This window comes from Malaclemys terrapin, chromosome 2, assembly GCF_027887155.1.
Source record: "Malaclemys terrapin pileata isolate rMalTer1 chromosome 2, rMalTer1.hap1, whole genome shotgun sequence".
In the NCBI taxonomy this organism is placed as follows: domain Eukaryota; kingdom Metazoa; phylum Chordata; order Testudines; family Emydidae; genus Malaclemys; species Malaclemys terrapin.
The window spans coordinates 241,872,870-241,900,127 of record NC_071506.1 but is presented as its reverse complement, the minus strand read 5'-3'; the positions used below and the strand labels follow the sequence as shown (position 1 = coordinate 241,900,127).

Genomic DNA, 27,258 nt, shown 5'->3' with positions numbered 1-27,258 from the left:
TTATATAAGTGCTTTTATCCAAAGCTCTTTACAATACAGTAGTTAGCTAATGGTACAAACAACATTTGGAAAGATCATTAAGTGGTCCGCCAAGACCCTCAGCAAATTTCAAGTGCAAAAAAAAGTTTGAAAACCACTGTACTAGTGTGTTTCACACTCCCACAGGAGGGAAGGGGGGTGTTCCCACAACATTAACCTAGCCCCCTTCCACAGGGACCAAGAAGCAGGGGCGCTATATGGATAAAAACAGTTCAGTCTAACCACGTAGTGTACTTCTCTCACTAGATGGGAGGATTACCAACCCCCCACTCCAAAATAACAACTCATTGCTGCCCTTGCCCTTGAGGGGGGGCAGCAATCCAAACAGTTGACTCCATAAACTGCAGAATGAAGAAGAAAAGGATTACAATGTCTATGTAGAGATTCAGTGCTGCAAGGGCATAATCAATGGGTTCTTGATCCTTTGTGGGTTCTCGTCTGATCCTAACTTGTGTCATCATCAAATGCTTACAAGAATAAGGAAGGAAAAACCTCAATTACCTTTTTTTCCTCTTTTGGGTCTTACAACTTTTATACAAAATCAAGGTTTATATACAGTACTTGCCTGCACCCAGGACTAAACCTACTGTGCAACATTCTATGAAGGTAACTGTGTTGCATGGACTCAGATGCATTTGTTAATGTTTATGGACATAATAATTGCAAAGGTTTATTTCTCCTAAAGGGACCTCTAGTCCTAGTAACAAGACTGGAGGGCAGAATTTAAGCTGTCACTCATATTTTTTTTGGCAAAATGCTTTAAGAAAAGGCAATTTACAAATATTTTCTTGTCCCTCTGTTATTTTATTAATGACTGCTCCCCCTTAATGTGGATCCTTTCAACTTCTCTGGCTCCATGGTCCTCGTTAACGCTATCCACAGGGAACAGCCCACTCTCACATACCCCAAGCCACCTGCTCCAGGAACTGCAATCTACTAAAGCACTCAGGCAGCCCCACTGCCAGCAATGAGACTGCTGCTGCTTTTTCACAGCAAAATTACACATTCATTGCAACAAGCACTGCATTTCATTAGTCACATCACTAAATGGCCTAGACAAGATTGCTGGGGAAGAAACTTTGCATTTCTCCACAACAGGCCTAGGTAAAAGTGGCCTGGTTTACAGAGATGCTAAGCACCTGCACAGCCACTGCCTTCAATGGGAGCTGAGAGTGTTTAGCACTTCTGAAATAACAGGCCACAACTATTTAAGGGCCTAATTATGGAATTAGGAACCTCATACTGGATAACTGAGTTTGAAAATTTTGGCCAAAGAAAATAGTTTGTATGGTGATAACATCTATTTGAAAAAGAGAGAGAGAGCGAATGCTATACAAATATTCTACTTACAATTGCAAAGGTCAGCGTTCCAGCCAAAGCATAACTTAGTTGTAGTGTCTATAAGAAAAGGTGAAGAAATATGTTTGTGTTCATCATCATTGCAAAAGGACAAATAGGAACAAGTTAAAGTTACAGCCCTTATTGCATTTAAATCAATATCAGCATTAAAAGGGACATTTTTGGCATAGTAAAAAAAGCCCCAGCAGAACTGTCTCATAGCTGATCTAAAACAAATGCTAATCCATAACTGGCAAATACTACACTTCATATATCTGTTACTAAGCTTCTCATTCCGGTGGGATCATTTAGAATACTCCCACAGTATTCTGTTTTCCACGTTGGGAACATGCACAGCCTTTCTTGGGGTACATCTACACTACAGGGGGGAGTCGATTTAAGATACGCAAATTCAGCTACGTGAATAGCGTAGCTGAATTTGACGTATCGCAGCCGACTTATCCCGTTGTGAGGACGGCGGCAAAATCGACTTCTGCGGCTTTCTGTCGGCGGCGCTTACTCTCACCTCCGCTGGTGGAGTAAGAGCGCCGATTCGGGGATCGATTGTCACGTCCCGACGGGACGCGATAAATCGATCCCCGAGAGGTCGATTTCTACCCGCCGATTCAGGCGGGTAGTATAGACCTAGCCTTGGCTCGTAAATCCAGAAAAGACTATGGATACCTGTTAACACATTTGGTTTTTGCTACTCAGAGAGGACTGAAACAGGAAAAACATACAGAAGACATCTACTGATCAGCTGATTAAACAAAACAATGTTCAGAGGAGTACAATTTGTGTCACACAGTGGCCATTCTTCCTTGTGCATAGCTCATCATTTCTGTCTGCAGTGAGGATTCTGCTGTAGTGAGAGCTGGGGTTACTGGTACTATCCCATGCCAGATATAGAATACATCTACACAGCAGCTGGGAGGTTTCCCAGCATGGGTAGACTTACACGCTCTAGCTCTGCTTGTGGTAACATCTAAAAATAGCAGTATGGCTGCTATGGCACAGGCAGCAGCTCAGGCTAGCCACCCACATATGGGCCTGGAGCAGTGGGTGGGATTGTACTTGACCAGCTTTCCCGAGCTGCTGCAGCCACACTACTGTTTTTAGGTTCTAGCTCGAGCAAAACTAGTGCATGTATAATCTACCCAATCTGGGAATTACACCTCCAGCTGCTGTGTAGACATACCCATTGTGGTATAAGTACTGTATGGTACCGCCATGCTATGCTGGAAGAGCACTGTGTGCTTTCATGAGAAATACTAAGTAAATTACTTACAGGTGATTTGTCAAGGATACAGAAAATTCCAACGATGACCAGCATTGAGACAGGTATTAAATTAGGAGCTATGTTAATCTGTATCCGCAAAAAGCGCAGGAGTTTTGGCATCTTAGAGATTAACAAATTTCCTGAGACCACAATCCAGGAGGGCACAGCTTCACGAGTGACATTCAACTGAGAACAACAAATACAATAAGACTGCCTTCATTGAACAACACATCTGTGATTGCAAATGCTACCATGTTTTCCAAGGACAGTGATTAGTAAGCTTGAATCAATGATATACAGCAGTGATGATGCAATCCTGAAATTACCAAAGCTGGTTTAAACTTCTGCTCCATTTCCTGGACTTTGATTAAACTAAATAAATCCCTGAAATATGTTTTATTGATTTCTAAGTGCTGCAGGTTTTGATTTTAATTAGGCCCTTAACCTGGACTCCAGCTGCTATTACACACATATTAGCATTCACTAGCACCTGTGGGAGAGATTCTAGTATCTGCTCATGTGAATGATAGAATTTTCACATGGAAAACACGCTGAGAGAAATGCATTCTTTCACCAGTGTAGTTGGGTTTTATCGGTCATTGGTTACTGGGATTAGAGCAGCAAAATGTATGGGTAGATAGATGTGTACTTTGTGGGAGAATAGCATAAATTAATTAGGACCACAGGGTTTAGGTCAGTCAAATTCTCAGATGTTTTGTTTTTTTAATATGAGCATCCCTAACACCAAAACAAAAGCAAATAGTTGAAGTAAGACGCTGAGTAAAAAAGTAGCTCACCAGAACTCTACGTGACCCAAAAATATAATTTAACGTAATTTTGTTGGTAAATTAATGTCAATATTGTCTATTCAAACTGCTCTTTTGCCAAATATTTCATTAGATGATACTTACTTTTGACTTTAGAGCAACCCAAGACAGCATCAAAGTCACAAATGCTGTTATTCCTCCAGCCTGCATTACCGTCATGGCAGCAAAGCAGCTAAAATTCAAGCATACAACATATTATTTAAATGAAATGTACAATTAAAGTACAATTAAAGAAAATTCTTGAAAAAGACTTACGACGAAACCACTGCAAGCAACAGGCCTTCGATAATGGTCTAAAAAAATCCAAAACAGAGAGAGAGAGACCATTTTCTTTGAGATGGAGAAGAATGTCCCTTATTAAAATGTTGCATATTTTTATTTCAGTTCCTTATATTACTGATATGAAATACTGAAAAAAAAAATGGTCAGGATGATGATGGGAAAGAAACACAGCATATAAAAGATCACTAAGGAAATCAGCTCTCTAGTCATTGTCTTTAAAGCGTTATTACTTTACACCTTAAACAATTTGAACAATTCCACAATGATCCTTCTTCATGCTTGCATCACAATCAAGTGAAATAGGAATAACTAGTAAGTCTGCAGACCATTTTCTTACATGCATATTTGGAAAAATAATGGCTACAACTAGGGTTGCCAACTTTCTAATCGCACAAAACCAAACACCCTAGCCCCGCCCCTTCCCTGACACCCCGCCCCTTCCCCAAGCCTCACCTCCCCCCCCCGCTCACTACATTCCCCGTCTCTCGGTGGCTTGCTCTCCCCCACCCTCACTCACTTTCACTGGGCTGGGGCAGGGGGTTGGGGTGCGGGGGGGTGAGGGCTCTAATTGGGGGTATGGGCTCTGGGGTGAGGGCATAAATGAGGGGTTCAGAGTGGAGGAAGGGGCTCCAGGCTGGGGCAGGGAGTTGAGGTGTGGGAGGGGGTGAGGGCTCCAGTTCGGAGTGCGGGCTCTGGGATGGGGCCGGGGATGAGGGGGTTGGGGTGCAGGAGGGGCTCCAGATTTGGGGGGGGGGGGGGGGCACTCAGGGCTGGGGCAGGGGTTGGGGCACGGGCTTAGTTCTGGCAGCTCCCAGTCAGCGGTGCAGCCAGGGTGCAGAGGCAGGCTTCCTGCCTGTCCTGGCACCCCGGACCGCGCTGCGCCCCAGAAGCAGCCAGCAGCAGGTCCGGCTCCTAGGTGGAGGCTCACAGGCAGCTCTGCACGCTGCTCTCACCTGCAGGCACTGCCCCCTCCCCCAGCTCCCATTGGCTGGTTCCTGGCCCATGGGAGTGCGGAGCCGGTGTTCGGGGCTGGGGCAGCACATGGAGTCCCGTGCACCCTTCCCCCCCGTCTAGGAGCCAGACCTGCTGGCAGCTTCCAGGGCACAGTGTGGTGTCAGAACAGGTAGGAGCCTACCTTAGCCGAGCAGCACCGCCGACAGGACTTTTAATGGCCCAGTTGGCGGTGCTGACCTGAGCCACCAGGGTCCCTTTTCAACTGGGCATTCCGGTCAAAAACCGGACACCTGGCAACCCTAGCTACAACTTGGAACCTCAACGATTAGGGAACTGTGGGGTTCTTTGACCTCCAAAAAGGACACGGCAATAGAGGGAATGCTCCAGGGACAAAAACTTGATGGGATACAATTGAATGATCTGACCACCACCTCGTCGTTCATCCTTTCTTCCCTTCCGCTTCCCCTGATGCCAGGCAGTAGATGGTTTTTATTCCTGCACCAGCATGTGGTTAATGGATACACAACACAATAGGTTAGTGAACACTGCAGAGGGGGAGTAAATCAGACTTTCCTTTGTAAAGCAATTTGAGTTTTAGGGATCACAAGTCTAGAAAGGAGCTAAGATTATTAATTTTGTTATAAAGACTCTCCTGCAATCGCACAGGTCCACCTCCTTCACAGGCACGTGTTCTTTTTATATTTACACAAATTCCATGTTATTCAGCAGATTCCATCCTGCAAAATAGGTGGCACTGCCAGGGTACAGGATTGTAGGAGTCATTTTTTGGACTCCGTTTTGATTCAGAGAAATTTTCACATTTACGTATCTGAAGAAGACCTGGCGAGGTCTTTAAAACATATTAAAGCAAAATAATAGGGAAACGCATAGACTTCAACAATATACTTACAATCATCAATGGTAAAATTAAGTTCAGTGGGAATTTTTTGCAGTTGTTCTCACACCAGTCAATTATAAACAGCAGAATAATAGTTGCTGGACTAAAAACAAATTAAACATTTTTCACTTATTAATGTTTTGGCTAAATATAGTTGATGACAGTTGTTAATATTTCCACTATTTAAAACATAGCATACAAATATTACATCTGAATCACTTACCTATACAATGTTCAGTTGTCTATATGTTTGTTGTTATTGCACCAGGCTCTTAATTATACAAAGCCACATTAGCTGAAATATGGTAATATCCCTCCAGTCAGAATCTTATTTTTCTGACATTTTGATTTTTGGCTATGATCCCTGAATCAGAGGGGTAATCAGGATTTACCTGTTCTTAGAATATCATCATATGTTTGTAAGTGCATCAAATGACTTGCACATTCTCTATCTGATTTGCCTGAGTGGAGATGTCATTCGAACTGCAGATTTGTGCAGAAATACAGACCCTAGCAAAAATTTTGCTGAGGCCAAGTTTTCCAAAAGTGGCTTTCATTTATGTCTATGCACTTTTTGATCAGCAACACCTGTAGGTACCCAAGAGATGGGTTTTACACATGTAAACTGTATCACTTGTGTCTTGCCCTCTTCTGTTTTCTCTACTCCCTCTGACATTTCTCTTTTAATATCTGCTCACCTCTCTTTTCCTCCTACCTCCACCTGCTATTTGTTTACATACATATACGGCTCTCATCATTGTAATATCTGAGCACCCCACATGGGACTCTTTCCTCTTTCTATCTCCTCACCAAGGGTATGTCTACACTGCAGCTGGGAGCGAGGCTCCCGACGCAGGTAGATAGTCTTGGGCTAGTGGGGCTTGAGCTACAGTGCTAAAAATAGCTGTGTGGCTGTTGCAGCAGAGACTTGGGCCAACCAACCAAGCTCAAGGCCACCTGACCCCGTCCCCAGGCTGGAGCTCTCTTCTGGAGACTCCATTGCAGCAGTATTGCAATGCTGATGACTACATTGGACAGTAGATCTCCACACAAAGCCAGCGTAGCTGCCCACCTCTTGTGTTCCAGTACTGTGGGTGAATCCAGCAATCTGGTGTTATGTGGCACATGCGTGCCTACAAACCAGCTACTGACAAACTCCCCGGTGCGGTTGAGTATATTCGCCTATGCAGAAGGTAAAGTACAATGATAAATTGTCACTAAATGAAATAATGCCATCAGGAAACTAAAACGCATACACTGAGGCATACAGAGCATACTGGTGTGCATTTCTATTCACTAGACTCACACGGAAATCCTAGGACTGAACCTTCTATAAAGGAGGGGAGGGAAGAAGATGGGGAACAGAGAAAAGAAAGTGGCGGGGAAAATGTAATCAATTCACTTCTTTTGTCGCTATCACGAGATGTGACAGCAGTACTGGTCACACCCAGCCTGGGGAGGGATATCTGCTTGTACTGTTAATAATCTCACAGATCATGATGTTTAATGAAACACAGTGGGTTGGTGAGTCATTTTGGTTACTTACAGAAGTTTAAGCCAAAACCAGAGATTCTTCTGCTGACATCCTTGAAGCATGTTCCTAGTAAGAGACAAAAGTCACATGTGGCTTTGCAAAATATATTGGGCAAGCTTCAGTTCTCTGAAGGGTGACGAGATGTCCTGATTTGATAGAGACAGTCCCGATTTTTGGGTCTTTTTTTTATATAGGCTCCTATTACCCCCCACCCCCGTCCCGATTTTTCACACTTGCTGTCTGGTCACCCTAGTTCTCCATGATATTTGTGCATCTCCATTGACCTCAGTGTAGTTGCAGGAGTTTAACTGAGTGGAACTGGCCCTTTATTTGTATTTAGCATTGCTTTCCTTACATGGCCCTGCTTCACACACACTACTTGAACTTACAGGAAGTGCTGTTTACACCAATTCACAGAAGACGAACAGGCAAAAAACAAAGAATTTAAATAGCAAAGTTGAGTTATAGAGCAGTGACAGACATGGTAAAAGTTCACACCTCATTCTCCATGGAAGGCCCTAAACAGAACTGCTGTGGTCCTTCTCTGTAGTGGAGCACATGTTAAGAAAGCAGGGCCGGCTCCAGGTACCAGCCCACCAAGCATGTGCTTGGGGCAGCGCCTGGAGGGAGGCGGCGCGGCAGGGCACTCCGGTCCGAGAGCAGGACCGCGACCAGGTTTTGCCGCCCTCCCCCCGGCGCTCTGGCCGGTCGGGGAGAGCGGGGCCCCAGCCAGGCTTGCCGCCCGCTCCGTCCGGTCGGGGAGAGCGGAGAGCCACGGCGGGCTGGAGGGGGGCGGCGCGGCGGAGCACTCCGGCCCGAGAGAGGGGCCGCGACCGGGCTCGCCGCCCTGCCCCCGGCGCTCCAGTCGGTCGGGGATTGTGGGCCCGCGGCCGGGCTCGGCGCCCTCCCCTGCCACGCTGCGGGGGGCGGCGGGTGGCTTTTTTGCCTAGGGCGGCAAAAAAGCCAGAGCTGGCCCTGTAAGAAAGGACTATATAGGGGGACTTTATGCTCCCTACACAACAGAAACCTGTTTGCTGTGGCTGTGCGAAGAGAACAAGTCAGGGCTGGGTTGGGGGATGACCAGTGGGTCTGACATTGTAAGGATCAACTGGCCTAAACAGACCTGTGAGTTTGTGCAGCGGATGCAGTGTTCCCAGCTCAATGGAAATGCCCTGGCTTTGGGCAAAGGATCGGCATTTGCCTTTAATCTTAAAGTATAACATGCCCAACCCCAATTTATGAGGAAATAAGAAAATAAATGAGAGAGAGAAAGAGAGCGAGAGAACCATTCTCTGCTTTTATGACAGTTTCCATAGCAAATATATTTAGTTTCCATGCCATGAAAACCTATAAAAGCAAAAAAAAATCAGTTTCTCAGAGGCTTCACAGTTTTGTGTGTGCTGCAATAGCTGATCTAAACAGCAACTAAGTCAACTATTATCAAGACAGAAACGCTTAGACAATTGTACAAAACAATGCTGGGTAGGCTATTCAAAGCAAGTGGGCTCGGGTCTGTGTGGGTGCATAGTAGCTGTCATGTGCTCTTTCTCGGTGCACTTCACCTTAAAATTCATCTGCTCCTTCAGCCTCAGCTCTCCCTAACTGCTAACTCCTTGCTCTACCCTTTGGCCACAAAAGTAGCCTCACTCTAGACCAATGTGCCTCAGAGACAAATTCATATTTTCAGAGGGTTTCATAGTTTAAAGCCAGAAGAAACCAGTAGATCTTGTAGACTGATCTGTACATCACAAGCCATCACATCTTACCCAGATATCCCTGTATCAAGTGCGAAGACTAATGAGACTAAAGCACATCAGTCCTAAGAGATTAAACTATGTGCCACAGGGAGAGAGCAGGAGAGACTGAAGTGCCACCAATGCCTGATGCCCCTGCAATGATAGGGGATTGATTATGTGAGATGAGATATGGCCAGATGATCCCAGCAGTCAAACCATACCCCAGGCTGCAGAGGAAGGCAAACACCTCCCGAAATCCCAGCCAGTCCTCCAATTCTCTGGAATTGCCCCAGCCTTCCAAGATTTGTTAGAATTACCATTAGTGGTTCAGAGAGTTCCTCAGCTAGTTCCTTTACGATCTTGAGTGTAAGCCATCTGGTCTTGCCAATTTTGAAAATGTTTGATTTTAGCAGATGCTGACTCACATTCTCCTTTGTTAAAGATACTGAAATTTTTATTCCATCCACCAGAACATATGGAATGGATACAGCCTCCTGCTTCATTCCAAATGTAGAACAGAAATATCTATTGAGACCATTCCTGCCTTTTCTACATCACTATTTACACTTTTACCATCTGTATCTAGGAATGGACCTATATCTGATTTAGGGTTTTTCTACTTTTTAATATGCCTTCTTTATTATCTTTAACTCTATTAGCCATTGATAGTTTACTGATTCCTTTGGCCTCCCTTATCAGTTGCTTACATTTTTAATCTAGCTATTTATATTCATAACCCTTTACTTCCCCTTTTTCCATCTTCTCTCTCTCTTTATGTATATATATAAAAATCACTGATTCCACATTTCCTTTTACCTAGGATGGTTTCTTGCCTCATGTAACTTTTTTTTATGTCTATGCAGTCATTGCTTTTGGGGCATCCAGTAGGATGTCCTTGAATAATTACCAGTTTTCATTAACATTTCCCACTTTAAATTTATCCCCAGTCTGTTATGGAAACAGTTGCTTTAAGCTTTGGAAAATTAGCCCCTTTCAAGTTCATAATATAATATATGGCAAGTTGGTACCATATTTGGATTGCACAATGTAAATGTAACCAGAGCATGATCACTGGTACCTAGGAAATGGCTAATTTTTAGGTCATTGATTAGCTCTTCATTGAATGAGGTTCAGTGCTGAATTACCTTCTGTTGCGTGCAGAGTTTTCTGTGTTAAGAAATCATCATCTGTTTTTAGAAGCTCTAAGGAAGGTTTGTTACTGGCTGCATTAGATCATAGAATCATAGAATATCAGGGTTGGAAGGGACCTCAGGAGATCACCTAGTCCAACCCCCTGCTTAAAGCAGGACCAATCCCCAACTAAATCATCCCATCCAGGGCTTTGTCAAGCCTGACCTTAAAAACCTCTAAGGAAGGAGATTCTACCACCTCCCTAGGTAACCCATTCCAGTGCTTCACCACTCTCCTAGTGAAAAAGTTTTTCCTAATATCCAACTTAAACCTCCCCCACTGCAACTTGAGACCATTACTCCTTGTTCTGTCATCTGCCACCACTGAGAACAGTCTAGATCCATCCTCTTTGGAACCCCCTTTTAGGTAGTCGAAAGCAGCTATCAAATCCCCCCTCATTATTCTCTTCCGCAGACTAAACAATCCCAGTTCCCTCAGCCTCTCCTCACAAGTCATGTGCTCCAGTCCCCTAATCATTTTTGTTGCCCTCCTCTGCATTCTTTCCAATTTTTCCACATCCTTCTTGTAGTGTGGGGCCCAAAACTGGACACAGTACTCCAGATGAGGCCTCACCAATGTCGAATAGAGGGGAACGATCACGTCCCTCGATCTGCTGGCAATGCCCCTACTTATACAGCCCAAAATGCCGTTAGCCTTCTTGGCAACAAGGGCACACTATTGACTCATATCCAGCTTCACGTCCACTTTGTAACCCCTAGGTCCTTTTTTGCAGAACTGCTTCCTAGCCATTCGGTCCCTAGTCTGTAACAGTGAATGGGATTTTTCCGCCCTAAGTGCAGGACTCTGCACTTGTCCTTGTTGAACCTCATCAGATTTCTTTTGGCCCAATCCTCTAATTTGTCTAGGTCCCTCTGTATCCTATCCCTACCCTCCAGCGTATCTACCACTCCTCCCAGTTTAGTGTCATCTGCAAACTTGCTGAGGGTGCAGTCCACGCCATCCTCCAGACATTAATGAAGATATTGAACAAAACTGGCCCCAGGACCGACCTTTGGGGCACTCCGCTTGAAACCGGCTGCCAACTAGACATGGAGCCGTTGATCACTACCCGTTGAGCCTGACGATCTAGCCAGCTTTCTATCCACCTTATAGTCCATTCATCCAGCCCATACTTCTTTAACTTGCTGGCAAGAATACTGTGGGAGACCGTATCAAAAGCTTTGCTAAAGTCAAGGTATAACACATCCACTGCTTTCCCCTCATCCACAGACCAAGTTATCTCCTCATAGAAGGCAATTAGGTTAGTCAGGCATGACTTTCCCTTGGTGAATCCATGCTGACTGTTCCTGATCACTTTCCTCTCTTCTAAGTGCTTCAGAATTGATTCCTTGAGGACCTGCTCCATGATTTTTCCAGGGACTGAGGTGAAGCTGACTGGACTGTAGTTCCCCGGATACTCCTTCTTCCCTTTTTTAATGATGGGCACTACATTAGCCTTTTTTCAGTCATCCGGTATCTCCCCCAGTCACCATGAGTTTTCAAAGACAATGGCCAATGGCTCTGCAATCACATCCGCCAACTCCTTTAGCACCCTCGGATGCAGCGCATCCGGCCCCATAGACTTGTGCACATCCAGTTTTTCTAAATAGTCCCGAACCACTTCTTTCTCCACAGAGGGCTGGTCACCTCCTCCTCATACTGTGCTGCCCAGTGAAACGATCTTCAGCAACGATCCCTAAGTTGAAGTTGGAGCAGTTTGTCCTGTTGTTTGGTGAGATTTGGTGGTCTCTGAGAGATGCTCACCACTACACCACCTGTAGTTTGACTAGTTAGAACTTTAATCCATGAGAATTTGAAGTCTGGTGATTCTGCATTGTCTATGACTCTAACAGGTAACGGTGTCTGTGACGCTAGTAGACCAGGTACCAGGTCTTGCCAAGGCTATAGGTGTCAGCTGAGCACTGACAAATTCATAGCTGGAAACCAGACCAGCTCACCTGTTTGTTAGTATTGTTCAAGATAGGTGATAGACGTGTAAGGATGTTTTTAGTGTTTAGACTCTATAAAATGGTTGTAAGTTGCTGAATGCATTAATCTTACATATAATGTCTGTATCCCATGCTATAAGGTAATATGTAAATTTTGCTTTATAACGGTAAAAAAGCCTGCTCTGAACTTGTGAACTCAAGCAGGAGGAGCAGTTCCCCTGCACATCAAGAAGGACTATCAAACTTAAGGGGCCCATTGTGAAGCATCATGATATAAAGAATGGGTGAATGGCCCCCTCACACCTGTGAAGGTGCTACATGCAAGGAAGCTCGTCCCATCAACTTGAATTATGGAAGAAGGAAAGAAAGACAGCTGACTTGAAAATTCTTAATCTCTTTGCTGTTTGGGCTCTCACAGGGCTGGAGCTAGGAAATAAAAGCAGAGATCTCCAGGGTCAACCTGGGCTAGCACTAAAAGACATTCGGTGCTGACAGACTACTATATCTCTGTCAGCTTTTGGAACCATATACCGTAACTCATTTGTGTGTATATGTTGCCTGCTTTAACTTGTAAATACAATAGAACCTCAGAGTTACGAACACCTTAGGAATGGAGGTTGTCCGTAATTCCGAACCAAATGTTATGGTTGTTCTTTCAAAAGCTTAGAATTGAACATTGACTTAATACAGCTTTGAAACTTTACTATGCAGAAGAAAAATGCTGATTTCCCATTTTTTTTAGCAGTTTACATTTAACACACTAATGTACTACATATGCCTTTTTTTTTTTTTTTTTGGTCTCTGCTGCTGCCTGAATGTATACTTCCAGTTCCAAGTGAGGTGTGGGGTTGACTGGTCAGTTCATAACTCTGGTGTTTGTAATCTGAGGTTCTGCTGTAACTCCATCATTTCTTTTTCCTAGTTAATAAATCCTTAATTAGTTTCCTATAGGATTGGCTACAACCATTTTCTTTGGTGTGAGATCCAAGGTACAAATTGACTTGGGGTAAGTGACTGGTCTCTTGGGACTGGACGCAACCTGAATATTTTGTGATTTTTGGAATAAAGCAACCATTTATCAGAGAGTCCAGCTTGCCGGGGTGGCAAGATAGACTGGAGTGCCCAAGGGGATGGTCTGTGACTCCATGCTAAGAGTGTTACAGTGATCCAGGAGTTGACATTTGTTACTGAGTTGGTGAAATCTAATTATAGAACATGCAACCAGTTTGGGGTGTCTGCCCTGCTTTTTGACAGTCTGCCCTGAGGTTGGCACTCATGATCGTGAACCACGCCAGACAGCATGACAGTGTCTGTGACGGAAAGTACTATTCTCCCCTCTCGTTTTTCCCCATTCTATCCTTACAGAACAAGTTGTAATCACTGATTTTACCATAAAACCAATCCCACCACATTTCAGTCATAGCAGCCATATCATATTTCCTCTCAAACATGAGCATCTCCAACTCCTCTTGTTTATTACCTAGGTTCCTAGCATGAGTATCTAAACAATTAAACATGTGTTCCTTACATGCTCTATAGTCCTTGGGTTTGTCATATGCATTAGGTTTGTGCCTCATTTACATATCTGGTGTTTGCACCATAACTACTTCTTTTTCCTCTTCCCCCTTCATCATTAGTTCAAAGCCCTCCCAACTATACTAGCTAGTCTATAACCCAGGAGATTGGTACTCCTACTACTGAGATGAAGGCCATAGCAGACCCATGAAGCTCTCTCTATATATTAGTTGACCCAATGTTCCACAAAACCAAATCCTTTCTCCTCTATACCACTTACTTAACCAGCAAGTCACTGCAATATCTTCACCTTCTTTCTTCTCTCACTCAAGGGACAGGAAGGATTCCTAAGAAGATCACCTGTATATTCCTTTCCTTCAGTTTCCTTCTCAGCTTCCTGAAATCTTCCAGGATCTGTGGAATGGTGCCTGCTGCGGTGTCATTGCAGCTGATGACGATCACCACCAAAGGAATGTCTCTGGCTGATCTCAGAATCTTATTTATTCCTTGTGGTGATGTCTTTCATCTCTGCTTCTGGAAGCAGCAAACTGTCCTGTTGTCCTTCTGCCCCTGCAGAATGTTCTATCCACTCTTCTTAGCACGGAGTCCCCAGTGAGGATTGTATTCCTCTTTGACCATTGATGGATGCTCTCTTGGATTTGTCTGAAGTCCATCTGGTTTGATCTGAGCAGCAGTTCTCAGTTCTTTCCTTTGCTATGTTTCCTCCAGTAGGTCCTTGCAGATTGTTCTCTCCACATGAATTGCTACCAGGTGCTGAGTAAGACAAGACTTCCAACTATGAAAATACCCTTCAGGTTCTCCTAGAGGGAGTGGTGACAAATTTCCAGTCTTCTTTCTCCCTGTCTCTTCTCTTCACTTGGCTCTGTTGCTTCCTCCTGCAGGACCTGCTGTGCATTGATGGGATCTGGATAGACAGGAAACCCTCCATAGCCCCAGTGCTTGGAAGGTGGTCATCTGTTCCTAGAGACCACAAACCTTTCCCTCCATCAGGGCTATCAGCCTGCACTTCATGCAGACAATCTCTCTCTCTTCAGGCAGGAAACAGAACATGGGACATCAGATGCTGGTAACACTAACTGATTACTTGCTGTCCATCCTTGTTGCTGAGACGAAACTGAACCTGTAACGCAAAGCCTCCAAACTTCCTTCTACAAACTCCCATGGAAACTCTACTGTTCGATGCCCCCCTCTTTCCTTCTGGGCTCCTGGGTTACACCATTGAGAGGTGGTGGGAGTACTTTGTGACAGCTTTATGGGGTACAACAGAGCAGTGCATCCAGCTAGCTCTGGCTACTCCCCACCCCCTGCCTAGTTGCACCCAATGGGAATCCTCTATATGCCTTTGAGCATGATTGTGAGGAGCCCTGACACAGCTTTACAAAGGGGAAGTCTCCATCCCCTCCTGTTTCCCCACATGGCCATGTAAGGGATAGGCACCATCTAGCCTTTGGGCAGCATTAGTCTGAACTGATGCTACAAGGACACACTCCTAGAACTGTAGCTTAATATGAAACTAAACACTGAGAACTTACCAGTAAATCAATCCAGAGATTATACCAATTGTTATGGCCAAGAGAAGTGTTGTAAAGCAGTCCACTTTCAAGACGAAAGCTGAGGAAATAGTGCAGAAAGTGTTATTTCAGATAAGACATTTGGATTTAAAACAACATCCATGAGTAAAACTTTACTGAAAATGTCATTTCCCATTTCTCAGGTGTAAGAACTGAACGATATTGGCCTGAAGAAGCCACCATATTCCATTTATATCAGGCAGTAGACCACCATAGAATAAATAGCCAATGGATTGATGCTGAGAGTGAAATGCTGCCTCTTTGTCTGAGAACCACTACAAATCTTGAAAAACCAGATGAATCTTTGCAACCCATAAAGGCTGCATGACTTCCATGAGATTCTGCTCTGGGTGGGTTTGTCTTTCAGCAGGTGTGCATGCATGCACATGTGTGCAGTTCTGGCTCTGAGTGGGGTTTTTCATATCAGTACTTCTGGTAACATAGCCAGTGCTTACTTGATAGCTGCGATAGCATAGAATCATAGAAATATAGGACTGGAAGGGAACCTCAAGACCCTCAAGTCCAGCCCCCTGTGCTGAGACCATCCAGGACAGATGTTTGTCCAGTTTGTTCTTATAAACCTCCAATGATGAGGATTCCATTGGAAGCCTATTCCTGAGCTTAACTAGCCCCATAGTTAGAAAACTTTTCCTAATACATAACCTAAACCTCCATTGCTGCAGATTAAGACCATTGCTTCTTGCTCTACCTTCAGTGGACATGGAGAACATGTCCACTGAAGGTAGAGCAAGAAGCAATGGTCTTAATCTTTATAACTGCCCTTAACATATTTGAAGACTGTAAACAGTTTCTCCCTACCCCGTCTTCTTTTCTCGGTCTAAACATGCCCAATTTTTTAAAGTTTTCCTCACAGGTCAGGTTTTCTTTTTATCATTTTTGTTGCTCTCCTCTGGACTCTCTCCAATTGGTCCAGAGCTTTCCTAAAGTGTATGTCCATTTATAGCTTTCTTATTTGTTTTTATGTGATGTCTAATTTGGCTGTTCAGTCCATAATCTGCTCCCTCAGTTATCTCAGCCAGAGATAAGGTTATGCCTCTTGTGAGCCACAGCAGAGACATGGAGAAGGCTGGAGACATTCTGAGCACTAGAGGGCATGTGTGTGAATTGTCCCTTGCTACCTATAGCAAACACTCCGAAGCAGCACAGCTATGCTGGTGGACAGGAAAAAGGAGCTAGGGTGATGCTCTTTCCCTCACCAAACTCAGACATGCCCTCACTGAGACTGCTAATGCTGTGGCTGGCAGGGCTGGCCAAGCCTCTCATGTTTCCTCGGCGTTGGCAGCCATATTTATTCCAGTCTGAACCTGCCCATTTCTGTTAGCCTTTCCTCATGTGTATTTGTCCCCATGCTTTTTATCATTTGTGTTATAATCCTCTGACAGAAATCTGTTGATATCTTGACTGAAAAGTGGTGTCTCAGACTGAATGCAGCTCTCCAGTTGAGGCCTAACTTGTATCAGAGTGGGAAAGTACCTTCACCTCTTTTTCATTCATGTCCCTAGTAATACAAACACAGTAAAATGCTGACTATGTGTTTGACAAGAGCATTGCATTGCATTGCTGAACATGCATCTCATGTGCATTGTTTCCTTTTTATTCCTCCTGTAATAAGAGCCTCAAGCAAGCATACATTTATAAAGGGCCTAATTCAGTTCTCCTTGTATAAGACCACCTCCCACAGGAGTTAAGGCCTTGGCTACACTCGCGAATTCACAGCACTGCCTCGGCAGCGCTGTGAAGCGCGAGTGTAGTCACGCCGCCAGCGCTGTGAGAGCCCTCTCGCAGCGCTGTAGGTACTCCACCTCTCTGAGGGGAATAGCTTGCAGCGCTGCGAGCGAGCGTGCAGCACTGCAGGCGCTGATTACACTGGCGCTTTACAGCACTGCACTCGCTGTGCTCAGGAGGGGTGTTTTTTCACACCCCTGAGCGCAGCAAGTGCAGCGCTGTGAATTGCCAGTGTAGCCAAGGCCTCACTGACTAGACAGTTGCATTTTCCTGCTTCTCTTAGATGAAGAGATTCACTTAGGACCCAGATCTCCCATTGATTTCTATGGGCGTTGAAAGCTTGTAGTGCTTGGCAGGAAGCAATCAGCATTTTGCAGGCATTCGGCCCATAGTTGTTTTGTAACAAATCCATTATTGCTGAGAATGGTGCATTTACATGTTGCAAATAATATGTTCCATTCTATATGCATCCGAAGAAGTGGGCTGTAGTCCACGAAAGCTTATGCTCTAATAAATTTGTTAGTCTCTAAGGTGCCACAAGTACTCCTGTTCTTCTTTTTGTGGATACAGACTAACACGGCTGTTACTCTGAAATAATTCTATGTTGCTTTTGTAGGAAATAATGAGCTGATAAGTGATTTACAAGCTACCCTTTGTTTGTCTTTTACCTTAAATGGAAATGTAGTCTTGTGTAATGAACACTGCCTGACCTTGCCCTTTTTATTTTATGAGTTAAGTGCACAAAGGTAAATTGTTTTTATAATACCTTCTATAAAGACTTTGAACTAAAGTTATATTCATTTGGAGTCTCCAATCTATTGTATACTGTTTTACTAGCGACTATCAGATGATTTGCACAGGTTATATTCAATCTTTTAAAAAGTAGTAGTAGTAAATAATAATAATTTATTATTATAGTTATGTTTATTCCTGAGAATTCTAATACACATTTAATTAGGATGGTTCTGAAAAATAAATTATTTAGGCTTGTTATTTGGTATAATACTGCCAGATCCTGTACAGTCTTTACTCAGCCAAAACTCCCAGGGCCTGAAAATCAGGTAAATAACTCAGATTAGACATCTGCCTTCCTGAAATCAGACATCTGGCTACCTGATTTGTGCATACAAATGACATCTATATGTATATTTGAGTAGTTATTGTGAGCAAAATCTAGCAAAATTGGCAACAATTTGCATGGAAAAAAATGGATTTTGCAATTTTAGTTGTTCTTACTATCTTTGTAGAGTACATATTAGAAATTATATTTACTTTCACAGACTGGAATGCACAGAAAAAAATCTTCCCTTTATTAAATTCCATAATGTAAATATCACATTAAACATAGAGGTATAACAAAAACAAAAACTGGATTTGGGTTCTTGGTGAGCTTTGGATGAAAAGCACTGTGCAAGTAAAAAGTATTAATTTTTCTTAAAGGTCTAGCTGGAATAGCTCCTCCTTAAAGCCCTGCCTTGAAACATGTGTCTTTAGTTAGGCCTGTATGTCATCATAATCTTTCCCCTCTAAGCAGTATCAAAATTATAAAAAAATCAGGAAATAGGACATGTACACTACTCATTGCATTACCTTATTTTTTGTCCCCTCCTCCCTCTTTCCCCATATGCCTTCCCCCATGTTTATGTTTATATCTTTAGGGAGCAATTATTTTTAATTCTATACCACCTTGTTATTCTGCTATAAGATCTCCAGTGTAGCGACTCTAAGCCGACAGGAGAGAGCTCTCCCATTGATTTAATTAATCCACCTCCAACGAGAGGTAGTAGCTACGTCAGTGGGAGAAGCTCTTGTGCTGACATAGTGGTGGCCACATGAGTACTTAGTTCGGTGTAACGTACGTTGCTCAGGAGGGTGGCTTATTCATACCCTTCAGCGACTTAAGTTATACTGTCATTCGTGGTAGGAATTGACATCTGAAACTCCCCCATTACTTCTCCAAAGCAGAGCTACTTAGGAGGGGAGGCCAATGACACATGCACAGCTATTTAATGGGTACTCTGCCTTTCTGCCCCTTGGTACTGTTCTGAGGAATCTTATTAAAAATCCCTCATTAGAAATGTACAAAAACGCCAGGTTTTAAAGTTGGAAAGTGGTTCTGCTGGTGTGATCCACACTGTCAAGAATAACCTCTTGTCCCAATTGTGAATAATTCACGATTTGAAATCTAATAACAAAAGGAAAATGACCTTTGCCAGCTCCTTCCTTGCATGTACCCCAGAACTAAGCCCAGACATGCCTCATGGTAGGAAGTTGTGTTAGGCATTCCCCCACCTACCTCTATGAAGACCATCTGAGCTTTCCGATGTGACTCCTGTAGACTGGGGTTTTGTCTTTGGACTGCTCATCCGGTAACCCATATTGTACCCAGGCGACACTGCTGGGGAATTCTGGTTCTCAGTCTCGGGCATCTGCCCTCCATCTTTAATGTTAACCTCAGCTGGTTTGTTTTTCTCCATCTCTAGCAGTTTTCTTTCTGCAGCTTCTAAGGTTTTGGTAGATATTGTAGCATGAGATTCAGGTGTCATGATGAAGTTATAAGGTAATTGCTAATGGAAACTATGTTTATTTCCAATTCAAACAATGGACAAATATTGGGACAAAATCATCCCTGGTGTAACACAATGGAGTTACACTAGAAATGACTGGCCCGTTATTTACAGTGGCTAAATAAGAATGTATTATTAGACTTGCCTCTACTTTTCTCCTATAAAAAGGACATTGAAATATTGTTTGGTGTCAGAGGCAAAACTAGTCTGACAGATGGTACACACTGCACAGATGAAACGCTCCTAATACCCTAGTTTCTGACAAGAATATGCAAATAACTGTTAGGGATTATGAAGCTTGCCAGTTTTGGTTGAATCCTCTCTCTTTTTGGAGACCTTTGAGCATAGGCACACTAAATGTGCGTGTCTGACATAATACGGCAAAGGACTGCAGCATCCCAGTGGAGCAGCTTGTTCATGCAGTGGCTGCTGTTGGCCCTTCAAAATCAAGCGTTATTTCACCTTGAAATGCTATGCTTATGCACACCCAAGTGTAGTGTCCAACGTATAGAAAGGAATTTGGTTAAAACTAAATCACAGATCCTATGAGTAGGAAGGGATTTCTAACAGGTTATCTAGAGTTTCTATACCACCCCATTGGATTGTGGAAAGATTGATTTTGTTGTTCCTAAACCACCCCTGACAGATGGCTTCGGGAAAGGGAGAGAGTTGTATAGTGGGAGTGTTTGGCTTGGGGGAGACCTCATTCACAAGTTATTCCCCCTCCAGAGGGGGCGTAACAAAGGAATAATCTCTGCATAGACTATGCGGAAAGGACCAAGAAGGGGGAAGAGAGAATAAGACAGGAAGAATGGATCATGCTAAACACAAGTGGGAATGGTACCTACGAGTATGCAAATATTTTGCAAGTGTAAATACAGAGTTTGAAAAATCCACTTGTCCAGAAAGAGTAGGAATCTTTCCTGGGCAAGTACCATTAAATTCTGCAGAATCTATGCTTTCATTAAAAAAACGGTTTCTACTCCTTACTGTTGCAAAGAAAACCTTCCCAATAAGAACTTAGTGTAACTAATGCAGCATTGTCTTCCTACTATAAATCTGCCGACAGCTCTGGTGATCTAGGTTCTACTATGAGCTTCAGGGCCTCTGCTGCTGCCCAGAATTTTCTTAAGCTGCAGCAGTATGAGAGCTCACCAGATTCTCCCCAGTTTCACTGATCTTCAGAACTCTGTGGGCTGCAGTGACTGACACTGGTACACAAAGTGCCAGCTCTGGCCAAGGCCGTAGGCGTTAGCTAAGAGCTGACAAACTCATAGTTGGAGACCAAAACAGCTCACCTGTATGTAAGTTTTGTTCAAAATAGGTATTAGTCTTATGACAATGTATTTAGTGTTTAACCTCTATGAAATGCTTGTAAATTGCTGCATGCATTAATCTCACTTGTAAGGGCTGTATTCCATGCTTTATGGAAATATGTAAGATTTGCTTTATAAGTTTGAAAATGTTTGCTCTGCACTTGTGAACCCAGGCATGGGAATCTCCCCATCCAGGAGGACTATAAAACATTAAGTGGGCCATCATAAGACATAAGCTTTCTTAATTGCCCCATCCATCCATGGAGAAGTAGGTGCAGAAGACCTCATCCCATTGGTTTGAATGCTGGAAGAGGGAAATAAAAATAGTGGACATGAAGATTTTTCATCTCTTTGCTGTTTGAACTCAACAGGGCTAGAGACACTAAACTGAAGCCAGAGATCCACAGGGGTTACCCCTGGGTCTGCCCTGAAAGACATTTTGAATTGACAGATCTGTATAACTCTGTCACTTTTAGGATTTAGATTGCAACTCATTTGTGTGTATAATTTTGGTTGCTTTAATCTATAAATAACTCATTTCTTTTTCCTAGTTAATAAATCTTTCGATAGTTTATTACAGGATTGGCTACAGGAGTTTTCTTTGCTGTAAGATCTAGGTACCAGTTGATCTGTGGTAAGTGACTGGTCTCTTGAGACTGGAAGCAACCTGAATATTTTGTGGTTTTTGGTGTAGGTGACCATTTATCACTAAGTCCAGCTTGCCTGGGTGGCAAGATAGACTGGAGAGTCTAAGGAGACTGTGTGTGGCTCCATGGTAAGACTGTTACAGTGATCCAGGAGTTCACATTTGTCACTGACTTGGTGAAATCTAATTATAGAACATATCATCAGTTTGGGGTGTCTGCCTGAGTTAGGCACTCACAGTTTAGCACTCCTGACTACAACACCTGACAAAATCAACTCCTTTTCAATTGCTTGGTAAAGTTCTGAGCCGTAACTAGCAAAGGAATAGGGTAGCAGAGACAAGACATTCCCTTTGCAGTAGCCAGAAATGTAAGAGCAAGGTAAAAAGTAGAAGCATACATACACTAGCAGCAGCCAGAGTCCTGGAGGAAAGATAAATTAGTGGAGAACTCCCTCCCACACACCCTCCTGTAGCTTGGAGATTTTCCAGTGGGATCTGACTTGCAAGTGTCTGATATGCTTCAAGCCCCTCTAGGGGCTGCAGGTGTGTGCATGTGTGTCTTCATTACTTTACCCCTTACCCAGCTGCCCAGATATTGTGATGGGTGGATGTCTCTACAACTCTACTGCTCCCTTAAATTTCTGGCTGCAAGGAAACTGTGAACTAATAAGAGATTTTCCACAGGGATCAAATCACTGCACTTTCTTTGTCTTTCTACATTGCACGGAAATGAAGAATGAATAACTTCTGTTCCCTGGTGTTTTGACATACAAGTTACTTTATTTGTATGCTGTTTCTCTTTATAACCCCTTGATGCAAGCTTTTTGGACAAAGGTCATTTTTCTCCGGAAACATCAAGGCTATTGCATAATGTTTGATTGTCAATCAGAGAATTTACACTGCTGGGCACCAATCCTGCAGTTGATCAATCAGAACTGAAGCTGTGTACCCACAAATGTAAATCAGATTCCATGGGAGTGTGCGAGCATGGTGCAAGTTCAGAGCCCTGGACTTCATTGAGGCGGGACAGAGGGAAACAGCATGTTTATTTTCTAGGATTCTAAAAAGGTGATAAAATATTGAGGAAATTGGGACAAAGAGTAATCATGCCAAGGCATGCTGAAGAGAAACGTGGATTTAAAACATCTGTTGGTTACTCAACCACGGCTTATTAAATGATTAAAACTACTGCTGCATACAAAAATACACAACTAGATGTCCATTTGTGATTGCAGTGAGGCTACTAACTTACCACAGCAGTGACATTTGAAATGGTCAAGCAATTAAGCCACGAAAATGGACACTCAGCATTCCACCCAACAAAACATTGTTATGAGACGTGACTGCTGATAACATTTAGCAGCTAATTTTTAAACTTCCATATCAGCAGTTAGTTTCCCAACAAGAACTTAAAAAAGAAAAGCAAGCAAGCAAGAAAAAGGCATGATCTTGCTCCCACTGAAGCCAATGAGTGTTTTTGCTCTTGAGCTCAACGGGCCAGATTGTGACACTCCTATTCAAGATGTGCAGTAGTTTAACTAAGGCTAGGTCTACACTACCCGCCTGAATCGGCGGGTAGAAATCTACCTCTCGGGGATCCCCGAATCGACGCTCTTACTCCACCAGCGGAGGTGGGAGTAAGCGCCGTCGACAGGCGACTAGGATGATCAGAGGAATGGAAAACCTGTTGTATGAAAGGAGACTAGAGGAGCTTGGGTTGTTTAGTCTGACAAAGCGAAGGCTGAGGGGGGATATGATTGCTATCTTTAAATATATTAGAGGGATCAATACAAGGGAGGGAGAGGAATTATTCCAGCTTAGTACTAATGTGGACACGAGAACGAATGGATATAAACTGGCCGTGGGGAAGTTCAGGCTTGAAATTAGACGAAGGTTTCTGACCGTCAGAGGGGTGAAATATTGGAACAGCCTTCCGAGGGAAACGGTGGGGGCGACAGACCTGTCTGGCTTTAAGATTAAGTTAGATAAGTTTATGGAGGGAATGGTTTAATGGTAAAACATAGTAGTCAAGGAAAACCAAGCAATGGTAGGTAAATAGTTTAATGGCTAACAGGGATCAGGCTAGAGACTCTTGCCTATATGCTCGGGGTCTTACTGATCGCCATATTTGGGGTCGGGAAGGAATTTTCCTCCAGGGTAGATTGGCTGAGCCTCTGGAGGTTTTTCGCCTTCCTCCGCAGCATGGGGCAGGGATCACTAGCAGGAGGGTCTCTGCCGATTGAAGTCACTAAAACACAGGATTGGGGACTTCAACAGCAGAGTCCAGGGAAGGGGTAGGGACGGTTTTATGGCCTGCAGCATGCAGGGGGTCAGACCAGATGATCATAATGGTCCCTTCTGACCTTAAAGTCTCTGAGTCTATGAGACAGGAAGCCGCAGAGGTCGATTTTGCCGCCGTCCTCACAGCGGGGTAAGTCGGCTGCGATACGTCGAATTCAGCTACGCTATTCACGTAGCTGAATTTGCGTATCTTAACTCGACTCCCCCCTGTAGTGTAGATGTAGCCTCAGAGAGCAGCCACCCCACTGATTTCAATGGGACCACGTGTGGAGTAACATTTTATTCAGTAAAAACAACGAGGAGTCCTTGTGGCACCTGAGAGACTAACAAATTTATTTGGGCATAAGCTTTCGTGGGATAACAACCCACTTCATGAGATGCATGGAGTGGAAAATACAGTAAGCAGGAATAAATATAAAGCACATGAAAAGATCATAGAATCATAGAAGATTAGGGTTTGAAGAGACCTCAGGAGGTCATCTAGTCCAATCTCCTGCTCAAAGCAGGACCAACCCCAACTAAAACATCCCAGCCAGGGCTTTGTCAAGCTGGGCCTTAAAAACCTCTAAGGATGGAGATTCCACCACCTCCCTAGGTAACCCATTCCAGTGCTTCACCACCCTCCTAGTGAAATAGTGTTTCCTAATATCCAACCTAGACCTCCCCCACTGCAACTTGAGACCATTGCTCCTTTTTCTGTCATCTACCACCACTGAGAACAGCCGAGTTCCATCCTCTTTGGAACCCCATTTCAGGTAGTTGAAAGCAGCTATCAAATCCCCCCTTCATTCTTCTCTTCTGCAGACTAAATAAGCCCAGTTCCCTCAGCCTCTCCTCGGAAGTCATGTGCCCCAGCCCCCTAATCATTTTTGTGACTTCTGCTGGACTCTCTCCAATTTGTCCACATCTCTTCTGTAGTGGGGGGACCAAAACTGGATGCAATACTCCAGGTGTGGCCTCACCAGTGCCGAATAGAGAGGAATAATCACTTCCCTTGATCTGCTGGTAATGCTCCTACTAATACAGCCCAGTATGCCGTTGTCTTTCTTGGCAACGAGGGCACACTGCTGACTCATATCCAGCTTCTTGTCCACTGTAATCCCCAAGTCCTTTTCTGCAGAACTGCTGCTTAGCCAGTCGGTCCCCAGTCTGTAGTGGTGCACGGGATTCTTCCTTCCTAAGTGCAGGACTCTGCACTTGTCCTTGTTGAACCTCATCAGATTTCTTTTGGCCCAATCCTCTAATTTGTCTAGGTCACTCTGGACCCTATCCCTACCCTCCAGCGTATCTAACTCTCCCCCCAGCTTAGTGCCATCTGCGAACTTGCTGAGGATGCAATCCATCCCATCATCCAGATCATTAATAAAGATGTTAAACAAAACCGGCCCCAGGACCGACCCCTGGGGCACTCTGCTTGATATCGGCTGCCAATTAGACATCAAGCCGTTGATCACTACCCATTGAGACCGACAATCTAGCCAGCTTTCTATCCACCTTATAGTCCATTCATCCAATCCATACTTTTTTAACTTGCTGGCAAGAATACTGTGGGAGACCGTATCAAAAGCTTTGCTAAAGTCAAGATATAGCACATACACTGCTTTACCCATATCCACAGAGCCAGTTATCTCATCATAGAAGGCAATCAGGTTGGTCAGGCATGACTTTCCCTTAGTGAATCCATGTTGACGGTTCCCGATCACCTTCCTCTCCTCCAAGTGATGGTGTATTTTTATTCCTGCTTACTGTATTTTCCACTCCATGCATCTGATGAAGTGGTTTATATCCCACGAAAGCTTATGCCCAAATACATTTGTTAGTCTCTAAGGTGCCACAAGGACTTCTCGTTGTTTTTACGGATACAGACTAACACGGCTACCCCTCTGAAACCTGTCATTTTGTTCAGTGTAAGCAAGGGAATCAGAATCTCAACAATGTGAGCAGAATTTGGGCTCCTTATTTCCTGCGTGTAAACCCTGAACTTCATGAACCAGTTAAGAACAAAAGCAGAATATCCTTTCAGTCAGCACGGATTCATCCAGAAAAGTAACATCTACTTCTGGAATTTCCCCACTTACCTTTCTGTGAACACTCAAGACATTGCCACTCATTATTGTGCTGGTTTAGCATTGAACTGCTCTGCTGGGACCCCTTATTAGGAAGCCTTTTTTCGCTGTGTTGGGCTGGTGGGGAATGGACATCTGCTATTTCAATGTTTTGTTTGTTTTGACTGCGTCTCAATGAGCGACGTCTGACCTCTGCCTCCATTGTTTTATTCATTTTCTGGAGTACTTTCTGCACCTAAACATGTGCTGGGAAAAGAACTATTAGTAGCCATTATCTTCACAACAAGAATGTTTTAAAAAGTACCTTAATCCATAACCAGAAACTCTTGCTTAATCTAATATTTTTTAAAAACGTGATCTATATAAATGCAACAGAGTTGATTCAAACACAACTATGTATTCATCTATAATTTGTTAATGTGAAAAATACATAACTTTATATAACTGTAAAACACACCTGTGCAAAATAATCAAATCATTAGTGTTTACCAGTCAATTATATTTTCAACATTACACATTGAAGACCAACTAAGCATGATTAACAGTTTTCAGATTAAAGTTTACTACTAGACTTACCTCTATTTTTCTTCAGTGTAAGACCTCTGAGCTATTTTGTGTGGTGTGTGAGAAAAAACTAGACCAAGCTATTAACAGGCAGGAATTTCCTTATACAGAGCTAATCACTGTTTTTTTTTACTGCACCTGATTTCTTTAATCTTTGTTTCTAAGTAGCTTAATTGGCAGATGGCTGCAGCATTAGATAATATTAAAAAGATCCTTTCACCCTTTTCTTTGAGAAGTTACACATAAACCCAGCAAGGGCAGCGAGCGTGGAAGCTGCAAATGCATTCACCAGACTAAAAGTAAAAGCAGTTACGTTGTTTGTTACCTATCAGCATCCGGTACAAAGTCTGCATATCTAGGGTGGGTCTAGGTGTTACCAAGGTGCGAAGAGCAGAAATACTACAGTGTCAATAAACAGCACCCTTGAATCACTAGTCCAAATCTAACCCATGCTGGTAATGGCCTATCCAGGTACTTGTATGGGCTGTCTCACCATAGTAGCTAAACACGTGTCACGAGGGGAAAAGTTGACAACTCTTGCTCTCTCTCTCACCTTTCCCTGCCACCTCCAGACAGGATTTGGGTGTTTGTTTTCTTAAATGAATGGGAGAGAACGAGGGGACTCTTGTAGGAAAGGTTGGATAAAGAGATGGGCTTTGCATTTGGCTCAGAACGCGTTAAGGTTAGCAGTCATTTTTATTTCACTTGGCAGTGAGTTATATAGGTATGGTCAGACTCCTGTGAAAGGTCCATCTCTCTGGGTTACAAGCATAATCCTACTGGTCAACTGTTCCAGTGAAAGGCAGCTGTGGTGGTAAATCATGGTCATGGATGAAGCGATCTCTCTGATAAGCCAAGACGGTTTCTGTGCAGCTTTGGAAATCAAGACATTGATCTAAAACTGCACTCTGTTCAATA

The 27,258-nt window shown here is 43.6% G+C and overlaps 1 protein-coding gene across 1 annotated transcript; it reads right to left on the bottom strand.

Moving 5' to 3' along the window:
- Positions 1 to 26,620, bottom strand: LOC128831092 (protein lifeguard 4-like). Its single transcript, XM_054017203.1, has 12 exons — positions 26,353 to 26,620; positions 25,789 to 26,022; positions 19,177 to 19,383; positions 15,096 to 15,174; positions 7,164 to 7,217; positions 5,630 to 5,720; positions 3,739 to 3,776; positions 3,568 to 3,655; positions 2,797 to 2,842; positions 2,666 to 2,709; positions 1,390 to 1,437; positions 1 to 506 (listed from the first exon to the last, which is right to left on the bottom strand). Exons 2-12 carry the CDS (start codon positions 25,988 to 25,990, stop codon positions 324 to 326), a joined length of 1,080 nt encoding a protein of 359 aa, XP_053873178.1. The 5' UTR covers positions 25,991 to 26,022; positions 26,353 to 26,620; the 3' UTR covers positions 1 to 323.
- Positions 26,621 to 27,258: the final 638 nt, after the last annotated feature.

Excerpts from the sequence above, each read along its gene's own strand:
- LOC128831092 (XM_054017203.1), bottom strand. The coding sequence starts at position 25,990 with ATGAATAAAACAATGGAGGCAGAGGTCAGACGTCGCTCATTGAGACGC. Across the intron at positions 19,384-25,788 it reads TCTTGAGTGTTCACAGAAAG|AAGCTGCAGAAAGAAAACTG; the intron begins GTAAGTGGGGAA and ends CCAAAACCTTAG. Across the intron at positions 5,721-7,163 it reads TGGTTTTGGCTTAAACTTCT|TCCAGCAACTATTATTCTGC; the intron begins GTAAGTAACCAA and ends ATTTGTTTTTAG.